The following is a 22,812-nucleotide window of genomic DNA, read 5'->3' as shown; positions in this document are numbered from 1 at the left end:
TTGTACCAGCCACATTTCGAATACTCTAACAGCCATATGTAATTAGTGACTACTGAATCAGACAATGCAGCTGGTAAGCAACGTAACCATAATTTTAACTGCAATTTACTTAATATATGTGTCACAGTGCTGAAGTGTTCTAGTTTCTTTAAAAATCTAAACTTCAATAATTCTGTAGTTTTTTTTTTTACTTCTCTAAAGTAGATAGTAAAATTTACCATTTTAATCATTTCTTTTTTTTTAAATTTTGATGGTACTGAGGTTTTGAACTTAGGGCTTTGTGCTTGCTAGTAGGTGCTCTGCCACTTTAACCATACCTCTAGCCCCATTTAAACCCTTTTTTTTTTTTTTTTTGAGTTTGAATGCAAGGCCTCGTGTTTGCCAGGCAGTCACTCTACCACTTAAGCTACTCCATCACTTAGGCAGTTTTAAGTACACAGATTTGTGGCATTAAGTATACCCACACTGTTTTCCAGCTGTGAAGTGGATTTGCTTTGGTGCTGGAGGTAACCCCAGAGCCTTCAATGCTACGCACGCACGCTACCACTGAACTATATATCCACAGTTCTGAAATTTTGAAAATAATTTTACTGACAATCAAGTTTAGTTTCAGGAGTTTAAGTCAGGCAAGGTGGCCTGTAATCCTAGCTATTTGGGAGGCAGTGATCTGGAGGTTGGAGGTCATCCCAGGCAAAAAGTTCACCAGACCCCATCTCAACCAATAGAAGCTGGAATGGTGGCACACACTTATCATCCCAGCTAAGAGGAAAGTGTAAATAGGAAGATCTTAACTAGGAATTTCCTAAATAGGAGGCTCAAGGCCCAGGCTGACCCTGGACATAAATGAGAGATCCTATCTGAAAAATAAAGTGAAATTGGACTGGGGTGTGGCTCAAGTGGAGGGTGTCTGCCTAGAAAGGGCAAGGGTCTTAGTTCAAACCCAAGTACAGAACAGTTAAAATAACTTGACTACTAGTTGGTAGCAGAATGAAGATTGAGTTCATTGTTTGCTTGAATTTAAATTTCGTCCTCTGTTTACAGAATGTAGTGCTTTTTCCAGATGTAACTTTAAAGATATCTTTAAGGATGATAAATATAGGTTAGAGGCTAAAGGACTTGCTGGCATTTTGATAAGAGATATTATTTTGGAATAAAAGAGAATGGGAGGGCTGGTGAGGTGGCTCAAGTGGTAGAGTGCCTGGCTAGCAAGTGTGAGACCCTGAGTTCAAAGCCCAGTCCTGCCAAAAAAAAAAAAAAAAAAGAGATCATTCTCTTGGATTCAGTGAGAAAAAGTTGATGATAAAGGGTGACTGATATAATAAACCAGTCCTGTATATGTCCTGCATCTCCCTGGAGATCCCTTTGTAACTTCAAAAGGAACAATATACACACACACATATATCTATATATATGTATATGTGTGTGTGTGTATATATACATCTATACTTATATATGTGTATATATATCCTATTGTTTATACATATATATATCTTAAAAAGACATTAAATACTGTGGAATTGTAACACTGAGGAACATATTCAAGAGAAACACAAGTAGATAATAATTAGTTGTGATGGCAATGATTGAAAAATAGAGGAATATGTTTAGGAAATGTGATAGTTAATTTGAGATGTCAAGTTAACTGGGCTAACGATTGTCCCTGCAAATGGTGAAACATTATTTCTGAATGTGTCTGGGTGTTTCTGAAAAAAATTAGCCTTTGATTTGGTAGGTTGATTAAAGAAAATAGTGCTGATCAGTGTGGGTAGCTGTCACCCAATCCTTTCAGGGCCAGAATAGAAGAAAAATGGCAGAGGAAGCACAAATTCACTCTCTTTTTTTTTTTTTTTTTATTTTGTTAACTTTATTTTTTTATTTTTTTTTTCATTTTTCTTTTATTATTCATATGTGCATACAAGGCTTGGTTCATTTCTCCCCCCTGCCCCCACCCCCTCCCTTACCACCCACTCCGCCCCCTCCTTCTCCCCGCTCCTCAATACCCAGCAGAAACTATTTTTCCCTTATTTCTAATTTTGTTGTAGAGAGAGTATAAGCAATAATAGGAAGGAGCAAGGGTTTTTGCTGGTTGAGATAAGGATAGCTATACAGGGCATTGACTCACATTGATTTCCTGTGCGTGGGTGTTACCTTCTAGGTTAATTCTTTTTGATCTCACCTTTTCTCTAGTACCTGTTCCCCTTTTCCTATTGGCCTCAGTTGCTTTAAGATATCTGCTTTAGTTTCTCTGCGTTAAGGGCAACAAATGCTAGCTAGTTTTTTAGGTGTCTTACCTATCCTCACCCCTTCCTTGTGTGCTCTCGCTTTTATCATGTGCTCATAGTCCAATCCCCTTGTTGTGTTTGCCCTTGATCTAATGTCCACATATGAGAGAGAACATACGATTTTTGGTCTTTTGGGCCAGGCTAACCTCACTCAGAATGATGTTCTCCAATTCCATCCATTTACCAGCGAATGATAACATTTCATTCTTCTTCATGGCTGCATAGAATTCCATTGTGTATAGATACCACATTTTCTTAATCCATTCATCAGTGGTGGGGCATCTTGGCTGTTTCCATAACTTGGCTATTGAAATTCACTCTCTTTATTAAGCTGAGATACTCATCATTTCCTGTTCTGGGACATCAGTGCTCTCAGTTGTTAGACTCACATGGGCCTTCTCAGCTTCCATAACCACATGAGCCAATTCCTATAATCTCCTTTTCTGTTTATCTATCATCTGTCTATCTGTCTATCTATCTATCTATTATCTTTGTTGTACTGGTTCTTTTTTCTCTGGAGAACCTGATTAATATAGGTAACTGAGACACTGATCAGATGGTAATAAACATAATAAACATTGCTATGGTCTGATCTGAATGTTTGTGTTGCCTCCCACATTTTGAAAACTTAATCACCAGTGTGATGGTATTAGGAGGTGGGGCCTTTGGGAGGTGATTAGCTAATGAGGCCAGAGTACTCATGAATAAGACTAGTGCCCTTTTAGAGGAAGCCCACAGAGCTGCCTTCTCTCTTCTACTATGTGAGGACACAGGGAGAAGGCACCATCTTGTGCATCAGGAAATGGGCCCTTTATAAACACTGAATCTGCCAGCTCCTTGTTCTTGGACTTCTGATCCTCCAGACCTGTGAGAAATTTCTATTGTTTGTAAGCTATTGTAGTTTTTTTTAGCCTAAATGAACTAAGACAGATTTATTGAAATGCGTGATGAGTACAAACTATACCCATGCTCTATAGGACCTTTATGACCTTCTTCTGGATGACACCTTGGGCAAATCTCCTATAGCTATCTACCTACCTACCTATCTATCTATCTATCTTTTGAGACAGAGTCTCAGACTAGGCATAGTGATACTTGTCTGTAATCCCAGCTACTTAGGAGGCAGAGGTAGGAGGATTGTGTGTTTGAGCCCAGCCTGGGCAAAGTTTTAGACCCTATTTCAAAAACAAAACCAAAAGGTCTGGGGGGTGTAGCTCCAGTGACAGAGCACATGTCTAGCAATTTTGAGGCCCAGTGCAGAGGGAAAAGAGAATCTCAGTCTGTCTGTCTCTATCTCTCTCTCTCTCTCTCTCTCCAGCCCAGGCTGGCCTTGAACTCAACATCATCATGCCTCAGGTTCCCAAGTGCTGGGACTATAGGTGCACATTACCATGCCAGGATTCCTGAATGTCTTTTATGTCATTTGTAATGATTACAAGTCCAGACTAACCTAAATCAAAAATTCAGTTTCGTATAGGATTTAAACCTTATTCCTTCTCTCTAGCTCTCAGTTGAAAATTTGTGTGTAATCTGTGTTTTTATGCTTTTCATTCTCTTTCTTTTTCACTTTGCTGTTTCTGAGTCTCCTGTGGGGTGGTTTAAGGAGGGCAGAGAAGTGGGAGGGATTATAAGAAAAGGGTGAAAGTCTCTTAATGGCTGATGACATTGGGGCAGAAACTCTATGTTCTCCTAGGGAACATTTTAAGGGTTCTTTAGAGGCTCTACCTAGAGCCTCAAGATTTCCCCTCTAGCCATGCATGGTGGTATATGCATAGTAGCACATTCTAGTTGCTTGGGAGGCTGAAGTAGGGGCACCACAAGTTTATGTGCTAGCTTAGGCAACTTAGTGTGATCCTGTCTGAAAACAAATTTTTTTTCTTTCTTTTGTTTTCTTTTTTTTTTTTTCGTCGCACTGGGGTTTGTATTCAGGGCCTATACCTTGAGCCACTCCACCAGTACTTTTTTTTGTGATGGGTTTTTTTGAAATAGGGTCTCATGAGCTATTTGTCCAGGCTGGCTTTGAACCACGATCCTCCTGATCTCTGCTTCCTGAGTAACTAGGATTATAGGCATGAGCCACCAGTGGCAAACTTACTTTTTCTTTTTGTTTCTTTCTCTTTCTTTTTCTTTCTTTCTTTCTTTCTTTCTTTCTTTCTTTCTTTCTTTCTTTCTTTCTTTCTTTCTTTCTTTCTTTCTTTCTTTCTTTCTTTCTTTCTTTCTCTCTCTCTCTCTCTCCTTCCTTCCTTCCTTCTCTTCTTTCTTTCCTTTCTTTTCCCTTTCCCTCCCTCCCTCTCTCCCTTCCTCCCTTTCTCTCTCCCCCTCCTCTCTCCTCCCCTCCATTCCTTCTTTCCTTTCTTTCAGCAGTATGGGGGTTCGAATTAAGGACCTTAAGCTTGCTAGGCAGGCACTCTACCCATTGATTTACTCTGCCAGCCTGAAAACAAAATATTTTAAAGGGGCTGGAAGTGTAGCTTAGTGGTACAGTGCTTGATAAATGTGCATGAGGCCCTGGTTCAGGCCCAAGACTGAAAACAGCACTGTCCCTTTAATGACTACCTCCTGAAATTGACACTTCCAGTCACCTGTCCTATTCAATATGCAGGTGGCCCTATTGAGTAAGTCCCTGTAATAGTTTTCTGTCACTGTGACAAATACTTGAGAAAAATCAGCTTAAAAGAAGAAGGATTTATTTTGGTTCATGGTTTCAGAAAATTCAGTTCATGGTCACTTGGCTCTATTTTTGGGCCTGTGGTAAGGCAACACATCATAGCAGAAGAGTATGGTGGAAGAAAGCTGGTTACTTTATGGAAGCAAGGAAGTGGAAAGTAAGGAAGGAACTGGGGATAGAATATACCCTTCAAAACATACCCCCTTCTTCCTCCAACTAGGCCATACCTCCTAATAGTTTATTCAACTATGAATTCATCAATAGATTAATTCATTGATGAAGTTGGCCCCCTAATGATCTAGTTACCCTCAACAGGCCTACAATCTGTTAGGCCCTCAACCACGGACCAAGCTTTCAACACAGGAGCCTATTTTGGAGGGATGCTTCATATACAAAATATAACAGTCTAATCAAGAAGATCCTAGATAATCCAACTTTCCAGTATCCACTTTGCCCATAGGAGTCTTGCTATGCCAAACACAGGTAGTAGAGACTACCTATTGCTACACTTTCTCCTACTCTTGTTGTAGGGCATGGCAGACAGCTTCCCTAATTCTGAATTCCGCAGGTCAGAATTTTTTTTTGTGGCAGTAGTGGGGCTTGAACTCAGAGCCTTCACCTTGAGGCACACCACCAGCCCTATTTTTGTGAAGGGTTTTTCGAGACAGGGTTTTTTGGAACTATTTGCCCAGGCTGGCTTCAAACCTCCATCCTCCTGATCTCTGCCTCCTGAGTAGGTAAGATTACAGGTGTGAGACCGGTGCCTGGCATGGGTAATCACCTTGATGAATGTCCATGAAGGCCCTATGCTGGAAAGACCTGTTTAGTTCACCTCAAAACCCTCTTCTCTTGGTTGCACAAGGATGGGCTTGTAAGTTGCTATAGTCAACAACACTTACCAGCTTGAGAGAAAGAGCTAGCAGACACTCCTTGTCTTCTGTAGCATTTCCTCTTTGTAGTGAGATAGGCACTCTGTCCTCTCTTATGATTTCTTCTGATGAATTTCTTTTTTTTTAAATTTTATTATTCATATGTGCATACAAGGCTTGGTTCATTTCTCCCCCCTGCCCTCACCCCCTCCCTTACCACCCACTCCGCCCCCTCCCTCTTCCCCCTCTCAATACCCAGCAGAAACTATTTTGCCCTTATTTCTAATTTTGTTGTAGAGAGAGTATAAGCAATAATAGGAAGGAACAAGGGTTTTTGCTGGTTGAGATAAGGATAGCTATACAGGGCATTGACTCACATTGATTTCCTGTGCATGGGTGTTACCTTCTAGGTTAATTCTTTTTGATCTAATCTTTTCTCTAGTACCTGTTCCCCTTTTCCTATTGGCCTCAGTTGCTTTTAAGGTATTCTGATGAATTTCTGTTGACTGTGTTGCCCTGAATGAAACTAGAGGTAGGTAAAGGATTGGTCTAGTCACTTTTTAGCAAGTTCTTTGAGGAGGCACCTGGTAGTTCTTTAGAAGATATAAGAGATACTTGTGGCCTGTTGTTCTCAGCTTTGGAGTTTTAAAGCCCATTAATATTCTGGAGGATTTAGGGTGTAGTTCAGTGGTAGAATGTTTGCCTAGCATTCACGAGGCCCTGTATTTGATCCTCAGCAACCGGAACAACAACAAACCCAAAACATTCGGGTACAATACCATCTGCACACTAAATTGAAAAGGGAAGAATGCCAGTTTTGGACAAAAATAAGTTCAGTTTTACACTGAGACTCATAGAATCTCAGAGTTGGGATAAATTTAGAAGCCATTTAGTCTAACTTAAAGTCAGGAATGCTGTTCAGAACAACTTGATGAAATGTTATCCAATTTTTCATTTGAACGCACTAGAAATTAGGAGCGCATTCCCTGTTAGTTCTTAGCTCTGTCAATTACTATTTGAGCATCACCAAATCACTTAACCCTGCTCATTTTCTTCATCTATTAAAGGGAATTAAAATATCTTCACAAAATATTATTGGGGGGATAGAGGAGATATATAAATTGCCTAATCCATTCACAGAGGAGTACAGTGTTGGTTCCATTTACAGGCCCTTTTATAGCATAGCGTATTCCATTTCTGGGTTGTCACCTATATAAAGATCTTCCTTATATTGAACTGCCTCTGTACAGTTTTAGCAGCTTCCTTAAGTTTAACCCTTAATGGTCACATAGAAGTGTTTTTTTTTCCCCCTCTTTCATTTGACATCCTCACAAATATGTAATTATAGCTGGAGCTGGAGCTATGGGATCATAAACCTATTTTTTTCTTTTTTTGAGCTGTGAAGCAGAAGTGAGATTTCTGTGTGAAATAAGTACTCATTGGACTGGGGGCGTGGCTCAACTGGTAGAGCACCTGCCTAGTATGCATAAGGCCCTGAGTTCAACCCCTAGTATTTATTGAGTGAATAGGTTCAGAGATGATTTTCATTCTATAACTTGCAGCTCTGTTCCACGTTTGAACAGGTTGCTTGGGAAACAGTTTTCTGTCACACTGGTTAGTTTAGACATTGTCGAGAACTCTGTCGCTTTCAAGCCTGGAAAGCGAGTGTGGTTGTGTGTGTCACATGATGTTAAGACACTTGAATGCATATGGATGATGCTATTCCTTGCCATACAGCGGGGAACTTATGCGGTCATTTGCCGCCCTGAATGAATGGTTGAATGTGGAAGCTATCAAGGAAGCCAAACAGCTGCCCTTGAATACTTAGCCAGGTACTCAAAGATTCCTCTCGGGTGAGTGGGTTAAGAGGCGTCTCTCCAGGTGGGTGGGAGCTAACCTCGGAGCCGCCTCTTTCTTGGCGGGCGGGCGGAAAGGCGATGCTGCGGAACTTGCAGCCCACCTGCCCGGCTCCTCCCTCCCCGCCCCCGGCCCCCCGCCCCTCCCCCTTCTCTCTAGTTCTCGCCCTCACGGTAGCCCCGCCCGGCAGAGAGACTACAACTCCCGGGGTGCTCTGGGAAGGGAGACGGGAGGCCCCGGGGGAGGGACGCGAGGGCGGGCCTTCCGGGTGTGTGTTTCCGGCGTCGGCGGCCGCAGCCGGGGACGGTGTGAGAGCGGTAAGATGGCGGCGGCAGCGGTGGTGGAGTTCCAGAGAGCCCAGTCTCTACTTAGCACCGACCGGGAGGCCTCCATCGACATCCTCCACTCCATCGGTAAAGGTCGCCGCGCCGTCCCCGCATCCCCGCTGGCCCGGCTCGGCCTTTGTCGATTGGCGGCAGCGGACAGGGGCCGGGCTAGCCGGCTCTGGTGCTGCTGACTCACTGTGTGTGTGTGAGGGGGGCCGGGCCGGGGGTGCAGGCCGCTCGGGGCTCTCGGGGGTCCCCTGGGTCCCGGTCCGGCGGGAAGCCCCCAGGCCGCCCGCGCGTCCACTTGCTGGCTGCTGACTCACGGTGGGCTCAGCGCGGGGCGGGAGATCGAGCCGAACCGGGCCCCAGCCCTCCTCAGCCCGGTGCCCCGCACCGGCCCGCACGAGCTGACCCGGGACTCAGAGCTGTGCGGACCGGCGGGCTGGCTCCGAACTGGGCAGAGCAGAGTGTCGTGCCGAAAGACTTTGGCGGAGGCGCTCGGGACGAGCATTTCCCGCCGTTGTTATCAGCACAGGTTGCCCGGGTGGGAGCGCGAGCGCTTCTTGTGGAGTTTTCCTCCGCGGGACGCCGGGCGCTGCCCCTTCTTCCCGGCCCTCCACCGGAGGCTCCAGGAAAGGAGGGCCTCTTCTTGCCTTGGGGAACGCGGGTGACACACATCTCAGGTTGGCATTGGCTCTGCCGGTGGCTGGTGTAAGGGCGAAGTGTCGGATACGACCGCCGGGCCGGAGGAGGTGACTAGCCCTTCCGGAGTCGCCCGGTAGAGCTGGAACTTAGTTCAGGGAGTTTGTTGTCAGCCGCCCAGTTGAGGGAACTCTTTGGAACCCGTTCGCTGCACATTGCCGGAGAAAAAGAAATTTTTCTTCATACTGTGGTGCGATTGTCTTTACACCTGCATTCAACAGGAAAGTTGGAATGGAAGCCCCCAACCCGTCGCTCTGTACTGGAATTCGGGCGAACAGAAATAAATTTATGATGACAGAAAGGCTTTTAACGTTAATTCCTGAAGGGTACAGGTAGTAGAGCATGGGCGTCCTCTCCACTGCATTTGTAGTAATGTGATCTTTTAAATGTAGTTTCAGAAGGTTCGGGTTGCATCAACAAGTAGTATGAGAATGCACGTGTGTGTGTGTGTGTGTGTGACTTGCAGGATATGTTTATGTTGACTTATTTCATCTGTTGGATTTTGGCACGCCAGACTTGGATGGAGGAAGGACAATGGCAAGATCTTGATGTCTTTATCTTTGGGGGTAACTAGAGGAGAGGAGGTGAAGGGGTCAAGATGTAGCTGTGAAGGAGTGAAATTGGTAAAGGGTGTTTCATTTTGAAGTTATGATCTTCAGTCAGTTACAGAATCAGTCATCGCAATCATTGTATATGTGTTTTATTCTGTGAGTACACACTAATGTTTAGAACCAATGTGAGGAACATGACTTAATTTTTTATGCCTAGTGCCTAATATTTTGCCTTTTAGAAGGTAGAAATAAAGATAAACATTACCATTAGAGTATTTCTTGCTTGTTCACTAAATTAGGAAGGAGTTTCCCTGAAAGCTTCCCTGTTAAAGCAAGCTTGAGTCATGACAGCCTTACTTTTTCCGGACTCCATTATGGAGTACCAAAATCTTGTTTTTTGTCAAGTCATGATGCCTTGTGAGAGAAGTTGTAACTAGTGATGATCACTAAAATCAACACTACAGACTTGGAGAGGCTATTTGATGGTCAAGTGTTTGAATAATTATTAACATTGAAAGTAGGACAGATAGCAGAAAGTTATTTTAACAGGGCCATAATCCATTATGAGCACGCTGCATCTTTGATAGGATTGTTTTCCCAGAATAGCTTTGTAGAACTGTTTATCCTTCACGTATCATCAGCTGAAGCTTAGCTTGAACAGACCTAAAGTTTATTGAAAGGCTTTTGATTTATAGTCATCAATAACTTGGTCATTTGATTTGAATTTATGACACGTAAACACATACACGTTTCATACCTTTATATAACATAGTAACTAGCATGGAGCTTAGCACCATAAGTTTGAAAGACTTGTTTTAATTTTGCTTAAACCAGTGACTACAGCAGAAAGCTCAGTGTTTATGGGAAGGGAAATTCTAATGGATAGAATGAAAAGGCTTAAAATCTAACAGAGGAATCTAGTTTTTTAATTAACATGGGACATGTCATATGTATACATGACATTTTATTTTTTTCTTATTCAGTGTTTTTTGTTTGTTTTTAAAGCTCTAGACATTGTCTTTGTAAATATGATTGAGTTCATAATGGGTTTGGTGAGGGAGAATTTTCCCTCACTTTGTTTTTTATCAGAATTTTAAGAAAGTCTTCATTTTCCTCTTCTAGTGAAGCGGGACATTCAGGAAAATGATGAGGAGGCAGTGCAGGTCAAAGAGCAGAGCATCCTTGAACTGGGGTCTCTCTTGGCAAAGACTGGACAAGCTGCTGGTAAGTGCTACAAAAAGATTGTACTTGAATTGCCAGGTGAAGTTCCTATTTTTTTGTTGGAGGAAAGAAACATGGGACTATATCTACACATTCAGTTCATTCGTGTATTTTCAGTTTTATTTTCTTGGCAACTTGTTGAGCTTCAGTTTCTTAGCAGGAAGTTAAGTGGGATATTTTTGTTTGTTTGTTTTAAACTTAGTTCTTTACTAATAGATTTTTTTTCTACAGGTGAGGGAAAATCCTAGTTTTGTTGGGGTATAGTGACCTGTCATTTGTTTCTGGTTTTTGAATTTTATTTTCTTATATATGGGCAAAAGTAGTTTTCAGTGAGTAGCTCTGATGTATTTAAGGTTAGTGACTTTAGGCCCCTTATGTGAAAATGACTATGGATTTTGTATCCAAATGATTCACTTTCTTTTTTTTTTTTTTTATGATGCAGAATGAGTAAGACATTAAATGGTGTTTTCTCAAGGCTTCTCCTTTGGTACCTACTACTTTGTGCATATCATTGCTCAAACATTCTAATTATAATTGAACCATTGGCTGGCTGGGTTTGAGATTAGATTCTGATGATGGGTGTGTCCTTGGAATGAGGAGTCCTGTTGACCAAGAAGGACCTTTGACCAAAAAAGCAGTAATAGTATTAGAAGTTTGCTTAAACTTAAAATGAATGATACTTGTCAACTTTAAAGTGAATTTAGAGTTTACCTGGTAGAATGGATTAAGCTCTGGTAAGTGACCCTTGTGAGTTACTTTCCTTCATATTATATAGTTATCCAAGAGAATGATAGTGATCATTTATCAAAATTTTTTTTTCCTTTTTTTGTTTGTTTTTTCTTTTTAAGTGTAAGATATTTTTTCCTTTTTCCTGTTTATTTGTCTTTGTAGGGCTGGGGATCTGTTTATTTGTCTTTGTAGAGCTGGGGGGATCTGTTTATTTGTCTTTGTAGGGCTGGAGGTCAAACTCATGGCTTCATGAATGCTAAGCAGGTCCTCGACCACTGAGCTTCAGCCCCTAGGAAAACTTATTGAACTTGAAAACTAAGATCTTTCACAATTCAGGATAACTTATTTGTTATTGGCTTGGTAGAAATTTGAGTAAAGATGCATGAAATTGTGAGGATGTGTTTACATGGGTCTTTTATTTAAAATCCCATTTAAAAATAGCTGTAATAAGAACAGCCATACCTAATGAGTTTTGAGTATACATGTGGTTTAGCTTCCTGAGTCCTTGAAATAACTTGAAAATAGATACTATTACCCATTTTACATATGAGGAAACTGAGCACAGAAAAATTAAATAACCTACCCAATCTCATTCAACCAATAACTGATAGAACCAGAGTTTGAACCCCGATAGTGCCACTGCAGAGCTCCTGGCCTCATGGAACAATGGTTAATAGCTTTCCTGTAGTTATTTACTTACAGATTATCAGTAGTGGGTGGTGTTTATTTTATCTTAGGCTGACTTTTCTTTTATTTAGTACATTTATGGATTCCTTTTTGTCAATTAATATAAGCTTGGAGTTCCAAGACAATTTTGATAATCTGTGCCAAATATAATCTGTAAGGTAGTTTTTCTGAAATGATTAGAAAGCCAGGAAAAGTGACTTAAGATTTTTTTGTTGTTGAAGTATTTAAATCTGCTTTTATCCAGTAGTATAGATAATTAAAAAACATGCCTAAGATATATAATCAGTGCTTCAATAATTTTTATCCAAAAGATAATACTTTTTTGCTTGAAATTCCTGTTTCATGCTTATTTTTTCCTTAGTCCTTGCCCTCCCCATGTTATGATCTAAAATATGATTAGTAATATAATATTATACCTATTGGAATTTAATAGATGAATTGTAAGAGTTTTCAAAAACTTTTCTAACTTAGTTGTTACTGTTTTCTGTGTTTGATGAGTATAGGTAGGATACAATGGAAATCCTAAAAAAGGTTTGGTGCCTTTTATATTTGTTTACCTGTCTTTGTTATTAATAATTAATAGATGCATATTGTTTATTTCCATTGATTTTAAGCTCCTTGAAGACAACAGAAAATACATCTGTTCTGTTAATCTTCAGTTTCACTTTATTATGCAGTTAATCTATGCCTAGCACTGTGCTAAGTACTTTGCTCAAAAAGTTCAAGATAGGGGCCCCTGACTGAAAATAGTCACTTGGGGATTACTGAGTAAGACAATGTTTGATGTGTAATAGTGATTGAAAATAACAATGAACCCACGAACAACAGGTGTTGGCGAGGATTCGGGGAAAAAGTAACCCTCTTACACTGTTGGTGGGAATGTAAACTAGTACAACCACTCTAGAAAAAAATTTGGAGGCTACTTAAAAAGCTAGACATCGATCTACCATTTGATCCAGCAATACCACTCTTGGGGATATACCCAAAAGACTGTGACACAGGTTATTCCAGAGGCACCTGCACACCCATGTTTATTGCGGCACTATTCACAATAGCCAAGTTATGGAAATAACCAAGATGCCCCACCACTGGCAAATGGATTAAGAAAATGTGGTATCTATACACAATGGAATTTTATGCAGCCATGAAGAAGAACGAAATGTTATCATTTGTTGGTAAATGGATGGAATTGGAGAACATCATTCTGAGTGAGGTTAGCCTGGCCCAAAAGACCAAAAATCGTATGTTCTCTCTCATATGTGGATATTAGATCAAGGGCAAACACAACAATGGGATTGGACTTTGAGCACATGATAAAAGCGAGAGCACACAAGGGAGGGGTGAGAATAGGTAAGACACCTAAAAAATTAGCTAGCATTTGTTGCCCTTAACGCAGAGAAACTAAAGCAGATACCTTAAAAGCAACTGAGGCCAATAGGAAAAGGGGACCAGGAACTAGAGAAAGGGTTAGATCAAAAAGAATTAACCTAGAAGGTAACACTCACGCACAGGAAATCAATGTGAGTCAATGCCCTGTATAGCTATCCTTATCTCAGCCAGCAAAAACACTTGTTCCTTCCTATTATTGCTTATACTCTCTCTTCAACAAAATTAGAGATAAGGGCAAAATAGTTTCTGCCAGGTATTAAGGGGATGGGAGGGAAAGGGAGGGGGTGGGGTGGGTGGTAAGGGAGGGGGTAGGGGCAGGGGGGAGAAATGACCCAAGCCTTGTGTGCACATATGAATAATAAAACAATTAAAAAAAAAAAGGAAAATAACCCTGAGCATCTCTAGACATGATGCCTAGACTCAGGATCTGTAAATTTGTAGTCTGAGACTCTTAAAAGGAATCCATTGAGTTCTGTTAGGGTCTAAGAAGGAGATTCTGATCATACAAATGCAGGTAATCCCAATGAGAATGGGAAGAAGATACCAATGTGATTTTATGGGAATTTAAAAAAGTTAGAATATATAAGAATGGAAATAAATGGAATATACTAAGAATGAATGTGAAACAGTAGTAGACTAAAATGGAAAATGAGCTCTTTTGAAAAATGGCAATTAAGATAATTTGTTTCAAATGAGGTTAGCCTGGCCCAAAAGACCAAAAATTGTATGTTCTCCCTCATATGCAGACATTAGATCAAGGGCAAACACAACAAGGGGATTGGACTATGAGCACATGATAAAGCGAGAGCACACAAGGGAGGTATGAGGATAAGTAAGACACCTAAAAATCTAGATAGCATTTGTTGCCCTCAATGCAGAGAAACTAAAGCAGATACTTTAAAGCAACTGAGGCCAATAGGAGAAGGGGACCAGGAACTAGAGAAAAGGTTAGATTAAGAAGAATTAACCTAGAAGGTAACACACATGCACAGGAAATCAATGCGAGTCAACTGCCTGTATAGCTATCCTTATCTCAAATAGCAAAAACCTTGGTCCTTCCTATTATTGCTTATACTCTCTCTTCAACAAAATTAGAGATAAGGGCAAAATAGTTTCTGGCGGGTATCAAGGAGGTGGGGGGGAAGTGAGGGGGCGGGGTGGGTGTTAAGGGAGGGGGTGGGGGAAAGGGGGAGAAATGACCCAAACATTGTATGCACATATGAATGAATAAATAAATAAAATAAAAATAAAAGGAAAAAAATAATTTGTTTCTCTGTTGGGGTAAGAAGAAGAATAATCAGTGCTTAGAGATAATTTTGTAATGTTAGCAGGTGCTAGAGAGAAAGGCAGACTGCTTAGTTCATGTTTTACTTCTGCCCTTTCTAGGAAGGAAAATGATTTCAAACAGAAAAAGGTAGAAATAACATCAGAAAGAGAGAATTAAAGTCAAGGTAGATGAGAGAAGAAAGAACAGATAGGCTCTGACAGTTTCAGTCTTTTAATATCAAAAGAATAGTTCTAGCAGATACAATTATAGAGCCACTTACTCTGAGAAAAATCATGGATGGAGAAGTACAAGGAAACTGAGGATAGAAAAATGTTATTCCACCTTTGGCAAAGGTAATGAGAAGGATCTAGCCATTATAAATAGTGAAAACAGCAGTGAAGTTCTGGGACAGACCACTTGATGAGATTTTAATTACTTAAAACAGGGAGTTTATTATGAACAGAACCTTCCAAACTCACCTTCAAAAGCAGTAGATTTAGGGAGTCTACCACTGTTTTTGCAACATAATTACACCTGTTCATTTCCATGTTGTCTGCCTCTGGTTTTGTGCTACAGTGGCTTATTTGAGGACTGCCACTGAGACCATATAGCATGCAATGCCAAAAGTATTTACTGTCTGGCCTTTCAGAAAAAGTTTGCCAAGTCATGGAATAACAGACTACATATCTGATGTGAGCAGGGTATTTGAATATTTGCCATAATGCAGCAAATATAGGTGATGAGTTTACAGTGGATTAAATAACTATCCAAAACATGGTAATAAATGAATCATTTGTCAACCTGAAGAGAAGTCTCTATTGTCATGTCATAGAGATCTATCTTTCCATGTTTTTCTGGTCAGCATCTGGCATCATGGTTAAAGCCATTTCAGAAGGCGTGCTTATTTTTGTAGATGAGTCAGTGTAATAGAGGACAAAATTAAGATTGACAGTTATTGCCAAAGCAGGAAGATTAAATTCACTGTGATAAGGATAAAGATATATGGAAATATTTATCAAACTAGAGGGAGATGGGGAATTACCTGTCTATGCAAAACAAAACAAAACAAAATCTGTGGACTCAGCCTGAACCATGAATATTATTGGAAGAAGTTTAACATGCTGCTTATAACTGGGCATGGTGGTGTATACTTATAATCCCAACACTCAGGACTGAGACAGGAGGATCATGAGTCTGAGGCCAACCTGGGCTATATAGTGAGATCCTGTCTCAAAATAATCAGAAAATCCAAAACAAACAACAAAAACTCAAAAACATGTTGTCTTGGGCTGGTGGAGTGGCTCAAGTGGTGCAGTGTCTGCCTAGCAAGTGTGAGGCCAAGTTCAAACCCCAGTATTACCAACTCCCCCCCCCAAAAAAAAACCAAACCATGTTATTTGTGGTAACCATATCAAGAGAATTAAGCCTTCTGTTCTACTGTTAAACTCTTCTTAGAGCATTTCCTTCAGTCCTGGGTACCACAACATGTCACAGATACCTTTGCAAACTAGAACTTGTTCAGAAGAGAGCTGCTGAGGGGTTAATTAGCTTAAAAATCAGGACATTGGAGAAACCGTTGAGATAGGTAGAGATGTTTAGCTTGGAGAGAGGGAAAGTTAGAGACACAAATGATAGCTGTCTTTACTTCCTTCCACATGGCTTAAAATATTTGTGTTTTGAAAAAAAGTAGTTTGGTTTGCCCAACATTGGAACAGGCTGCTTTCTGAGTATTTCAGTCACTAGAAATCACTCAAAACTGTCTGAGCACAGTAGGAAATGGAACACTGCACTAGACTACTGTTAAAAAGTTATGGGCCAGTAGTGTAGCTCAGTGACAGAGTGATTACCTAACATGCACAAGGTCCTGAGTTTGATCCCCAGCACTGGGAGGAAAAAAAAAAAAAGCTATGATTCTATAATATAAGTGAAATTTGTACAAATTCAAAAAGGAATTTGAGGGAGAAAGTTACTATAGATTGCATTTAGCATGGAAAACTCAGTAGGACTTTAGCTCGACCTCAAAGGCTATATAAAGTTTACATAGGTCAGGAAGACATCTCAGATGGGCTTGTGGCATGAGTGTAGGGTGAAAGCAGGAATGTAGTCTATATGAGGGTAAATGAGAGGGAAGAAAGGAAAAGTGTTCCATACATTGTGAGTCAAAGGTTAGCACTGGAGAGTGAAAGGGAAGATGAACTTACCCCTCTGTGTGGAGTTCCTTTAGTACCTGACACAGCCCTGGTGCATCCTCTGACTATTCAGGCAAATGAACATTTCAGGACGCTGAATTTGCATTCTCAGGAGAGTGAGATTTGCTTGCCCTGAATTAGAGTTCTCAGGAGGGTGAGTCTACACTTGGAGATTATTAAAGGGGTAGTGGCACTAAGGTAATTTTAACCTACATTCTAAAAATACTTCCTTAGTTTAATTGAAACATTCTGTAATTTTTATTGTTTGGCAAACACATTTCTAGTTTATTGTTTCTAAAGTTACTCCCTTGGAGTTCCTGTAGTGCCCTTTTTTCTCTTGTAAGGGAGAAGTAAGCTGTATGGTAGGCACCTTTTTCAGTTGCTGTTTAAGGCTAATTTTTCCAGATTAGTGAGGAATTTTTAAAGGATATTGTAAAACTTTAAAGGCAAAAATACCACAATCTCTTTGTGAAAGTTTATTCAGAAGAATGCTAAGGAAATGTTACTGCTTAAAGGCTAAATTGAAGAGTGCTGTGAGAAGGGAGGAAGGGAACCTGGAGTTGAAAATCTCTGTGTAAGGAGAACTGCTAAGGCAGATTGGGAAATTTAAAAAAAAAGAAAAAAATTACTCCTATGACCTGATTATATTTGTTTGTTGTAATGAAGTGGTCAGGAACACAGCTTATTTCATGTTTTAGAAAACCGTTCTTTCAGAGTAGAGAAACACTATTTTTCAGTAAGATGGATAAATTAGGCATAAGTAAGAGTTTTTCCTTGGCTTTCATAGTAACCCAGTGTCTAAGCAGCGAATAGAATATGAATTTTGTAGACAATATTAACATATTTTTTGCTATTCTCTTACCTGCTGGGACTGCTTTAAACTATTAAGTTTTATTTTAGACTGATTTCAGTGATATAAGTTCTCATTTTTATGATATTGGATCAGTTTTTTAAATGGGTATTTTTGTCTGTAGTATTAATATTTGTTTTTTCTTTTTTGAATTCTATAGAGCTCGGAGGACTCCTGAAGTATGTAAGACCTTTCTTGAATTCCATCAGTAAGGCTAAAGCAGCTCGTCTGGTCCGATCTCTTCTTGATCTGTTTCTTGATATGGAAGCAGCTACAGGGCAGGAGGTAAGTTACGTTAATGACAGAAAGTAGATAATATGGAAAAATGTTTATTTCACACTTACCTGCTTCACTGTGGTACTTTGTGGAAGAGATAGCTGGGAGGACAGATCAGGACTTATCATGTCAGTTTCTCTTTGTTACAGGGCATTTGATACTTTGGGTCTGTTCCATGCTTTGCTTTGTAAGTGGAGATTGTCAGTGGTCCCTGGAATCCTCATTACATCAGGGTCACAATCTGATTCTTGTCTTTGAGGTATTGTATTGCCACACCTTTGTAATGTTTTCTGTGTCTGTGGTACCTTTTATCTTGTGTCACAAAACTCTTTATGAGCAGTAATTAAGTCTTGTGGCATCCCTTCATGGCATGTTTTGTACTATGTACATGCCTTTATTGAGGGGTGAGCATCCATTTGTCTTGTATGCAGAAGTGACTCTGATGTTTCTTGTTCTGTTACTTGTACGTTCAAACTAGACCTCGAGCTGTTTGAAAGAGTGCCTTTCTGCTTCTTCCAACCTTTTCAAGGATAGCTGTATTTTCTTCAATTCAGGAAGAGACACAAACCAAAATTTGAAATCATTCTGCAAAGAGTAGCAGATTCAAGGATACATTAGAGTGGCTTGAATCTGTAGGAAAAATACAGTTTTTGTCTCTTCTATAAATATTTTTATCAGAACTTATTCAGTGTCTGGTGTGTGTGAGTCACAATTATAGATACTAGGGATATAGTGGTAAAAGTACACAGTTACAGTAACAATGAAGACAAGTAATTAAATATATAAAATATGCAATAGTATATAAAGGCAGGGATTAGAATTGCTACTTGTTTATATGTCTGATTGCTATAGCTTATGTGATTATACAAGGAAAAGACAAAAGGGACAATAGCATATTGAATAAATAGTAAGGAATTTCAGAAATGTAGGACATATAAATCCCACTTGGAATCATGTCTTTTGTTAAATCTGATTTCTTGCCTTAATGATTCTTGGAAGCCTAGTTACAAACTTCATTTGTAGAAAATTCATTTGTAGAACATTATTCAAATTTATTTGTTTCTGATAGAACTGTGTTTTATGTTAGCATACCAAAAATAGATAATATTTAGATGGCTGCCTTTTGAACCAAAGTATTGGAATTATTGTTATGAATAAAATAAAGTGATTTTTATTGGGAATATTAATCTTATGAAAATAGCACTTTGTATTCATGAAAGTGGCACCATCTTTTGTTTAAAGTAGGACATCTTAAAATAGGCTGACCAATAAATGTTGGTTTGTAGCTGACTAATAAATATTACTTGAACCTTTTTAGATAAAAAGTTAGTTACCTAAGCTGCTCCTTTGCTACTGAAGTCTTTGGAATTTTTTCCTTTTTATAATATAGAGCTGACTTGGGTAGAATTGCATTTGTTTAATGATCAGTTCTTTTATACCTTTAAGAAGTATACTCAATTCATAACTCGGTGCTCCCTTATAATTTACTGGTCTTTGTTATATGGCTCCATGTCTGGTTAGGCCCTCCCTTGATTGTGTTTGTACATTGCTGTTGTTCATTGCACGTTACATTTTTGTAAACTAACGACCTTTCTTGCTTTTCCTGGGCCTTTTGTCATTTTATTACCAGTGTTACTTTAGTGCTAAGTAAAGGCTGCTTTTTTTTGTTATTGTTACTGCTTTTTTATTTTATTTTTTTGGTGGTACTAAGGTTTGTACTCAGGGCCTTACACTTGTTAGGCTGTTTTTTTTGTTGTTGTTGTTGATTAGCAATTTCAGTTTTCAAGAAGAGTTAGCCAGAGTTTGAGCACTGGTAACTCATGTCTGTAACCCTAGCTACTTGGGAGGCTAGCCTAAGCAAATAGTTCAAGACCCCATCTCCAAAATAACCAGACCAAAATGGACTGGAGGTGTGGCTCAGTGGTAGAGAGGCTACTTTGCAAGCAGGAAACCCTGAGTTCAAACCCCAGTCCTAAACAAAAAAAAAATTCAATCTTATTCCACTGAAGAGAATTTCTTTGGTAATTTTTGTGGATTATAGGTCACTTGCTTTTTATTTTTAGAACAAATTATGAATCATCAAGATTGTTTCACTTGTGCCTCATATTCAGTATGGTCCTCCTCAATATCCATCCGTTTGTTAAATTCTTTCTGTTCAGCTTTCTTTGATATCTGCTTCTCCGTCTTTTTTGTAGTTGTTCTTTTTCCAGCTACCATTTGATTTGCTTGTTAATTGTTACTTGAACCGCAGCAAAAGCCTCATTTCCACCCTGTCAACATTGTCAGAGATACCTTACCAAATAGCGCTCTGATCATTTTATTCTTCTTTCCCCCATCTTGAGCTTTCAGTGTTAGTACACTTAGGAAATTCACGGTTTTCTAGAGTACAGTCTACTACAGCAGCCTAATCTCCCCAATACTCTACTAAGCTTACCACTGTCAGCCATGTTAAGTGTCTTACTGTTTGCTGGACAAGCCCTGTCTGCTTCTCATGCTGTACTGTTCCCTCGTGTAGTCCCATCTCAAGTTCCACCTTTTCTGAAAATATTTTATTGACTTTGGTGTGATCTTGAGTCTTTTAGTGACCCACATAGTATTTTGTACATTTTATATTTTCTGATTATTCTGCCTTGTATGACAATTACTTTTGCATTTGTCTTATCTGTAATATAATCGGATTCAGATGAAGCACTATATACCTGGCAGTACCTCAGAATCTTCCTCTTTGCAGAACAGCCCCCCACATTCCTTACCCATGGCTACCCTTGACCTTATGTATTATGTTGGTTTCCTTTTTGCTTTCTTTATAGCTGGCATATTGACCTTTTTTGCCATAACCTCTTAAACTGTTCTGCCAGTTGTATTCATCTGGGTGGTTCACAGTGATCTTTTTTATCTTCTTTTTTTTTTTGGTGAGAGTACTGGGGTTGAACTTGGCCTCACGCTTGCTCCACCAGCCTTTTTTTATGTTGGGTACTTTTAAGATAGACTTTCTTGAACTATTTGCCCAGGCTGGCTTTGAACCATGATGCTCTTGCTCTTTGCCTCCCAAGTAGCTAGGATTATAGATGTGAGCCACTGGTGCCTTGCTTATCTTGCATTTTAATCCTAAATTTATTTAATGCAGTGCTTTCACTCTATGCAAAACTCAAATTTTACATACTGACTATACAGTGAAAGCTAAAAAAGGGCAACATATATGTTGCCAAGATACCCTGCAAGGGTCTCAGCCTGATCTTTACATGGGTTTTTTTTTTCTTCACATTATTTCAAATCTTTGCTCACATCTTACTTCCTCAGAGACCTTCTTAGATCATGTTTATCTAAAATATTCAACTCTGCTTTACTTTCATTCATATTTATTTTACTTGTTTAGCATCTATTTCCTCCTTAGGGTAGAAGTTCCACAAGGGTAGCTTCTTTGTCCTGTTCACTGTTGTGTCATTGGCACTTACAGTAGTTTATTTGGAATTAATTACATAACTAATATTTGCTGAAGGAATTTGTGGATTATGACTCCTCCACATGGTAGGTATCCAGAAAATACTTTGTTAGGACCTAAGTTTATTGAATGGGGATGTAAACATAGAATGCTGATATCTCAGTTCTCCATGTCTAATGTGAGGAAATGAGATAGTCTTCATTCTTGGTTCTAGATCACTGTATTGAGGACTGAGGCAAAATAGGAAGTTTTAGAACATTGTTTAAAGAGCTAGAGTATACTCTTCTGCTCTTTATCAGGTACTGTTAACAGTAACAAAGCACAAAGCCTCATAAAATAGCTGTGTAGTAAGCTCAGTGGCATTTTGTTTGTTTTGGCTGTACTGGGGTTTGAACTCAGGGCCTACACCTTGAGCCACTCCATCAGTCCTTTTTTTGTGATGGGTTTTTTCAAGATAGGGTCTTGTGAACAATTTGCCTGGGTTGGCTTTGACTGATCTTCCTGATCTCTGCCTCCAGAGTAACTAGGATTATAGGCATGAGCCACCAGCCCCTGGTGAAGTGGTGTGCTTTTTTTTTTTCCTTTGGTACTGGGGTTTGAACTCAAGGCCTCACACTTGCTAGGCAGGTGCTGTACCACTTGAGTCACTCTGCCAGCCCTTTATTGATTGGGTTTTTTTAACCGAAATCTTCCTGATATGTGCTTCCTGAGTAGCTAGGATTACAGGTGTGAGCCACTAGCATCTGGCTCAGTGGCCTTTATTATCTTTCGTTGGAACAGAGGTGCTGGCTTCACTAATTAATAATCTTAGATAAAGCAAATCATGTACTCCATAATTAAAAATAGATATCAAGATCATTTTCCTTTTTTTTTTTTTTTCCTGTGGCACTGGGGCTTGAACTCAGGGCCTCACACTTGCTAGGCAGTTGCTCTACCCACTCCACCAGCCCTAAGATCATTTACAAAAAAAATTTTTTTTTTGCTCTAGGACAAATGTCTGTATTGACCTTAACTGAAGGCTAAGTTGAGGTAGAAAGGGCACTGGAGACTGGGACAAGTTCTGGTCCCAGTAGCTGCTATGTGACTGTATGCGAGTCACTTAATATCTGGACTATCAAAGAAATGAGGATGAGTGAGATGCTGAAATAGAATCTAATGCTTCAGGGAATATTTCAATGAATATATTTAATTATAACTTAATACAATGTTAAGTATAACTTAATACCAACTCCTGGTATTCATTTTTGTGTCATTTGAAAAAGCTCCCTGGGTAAAAATTGTAATGGTCATTAAGTCATGTAGAACTTAAGACTTGTATTTTCCTTGTTAAAATACTCAGAAAAATATTTTCAATTCAGTTCATATCATGAATAGAGATCTTACTTTGAGTTCAGCTATTCAGAACATAACTCAAAACTCTGAAATTGTGATTGCTTTGGTTTTAGTTTAGTTTTTGGTTCTTTTATATTTTTATAGAAGTTTTATGAGGTCCATTGAGTTTAAGAGT

The 22,812-nt window shown here is 39.5% G+C and overlaps 1 protein-coding gene across 1 annotated transcript in view; it reads left to right on the top strand.

The window, feature by feature from the left end:
• Positions 1–7,929: 7,929 nt before the first annotated feature.
• The window catches only part of Psmd11 (proteasome 26S subunit, non-ATPase 11), a 37,957-nt gene continuing 23,074 nt past the window's right edge, over positions 7,930–22,812 (top strand). The window contains exons 1-3 of the mRNA XM_020161500.2: positions 7,930–8,089; positions 10,378–10,479; positions 17,748–17,872. Coding sequence (XP_020017089.1) covers positions 7,999–8,089; positions 10,378–10,479; positions 17,748–17,872 — 318 coding nt within the window. The 5' untranslated portion in view covers positions 7,930–7,998. The remainder of the gene's footprint in view (positions 8,090–10,377; positions 10,480–17,747; positions 17,873–22,812) is intronic.

The sequence above is a fragment of the Castor canadensis genome, chromosome 11 (genome assembly GCF_047511655.1).
Source record: "Castor canadensis chromosome 11, mCasCan1.hap1v2, whole genome shotgun sequence".
In the NCBI taxonomy this organism is placed as follows: domain Eukaryota; kingdom Metazoa; phylum Chordata; class Mammalia; order Rodentia; family Castoridae; genus Castor; species Castor canadensis.
Note: the sequence above shows the minus strand (reverse complement) of the source record. Positions and strands in the feature narration are given on the sequence as shown.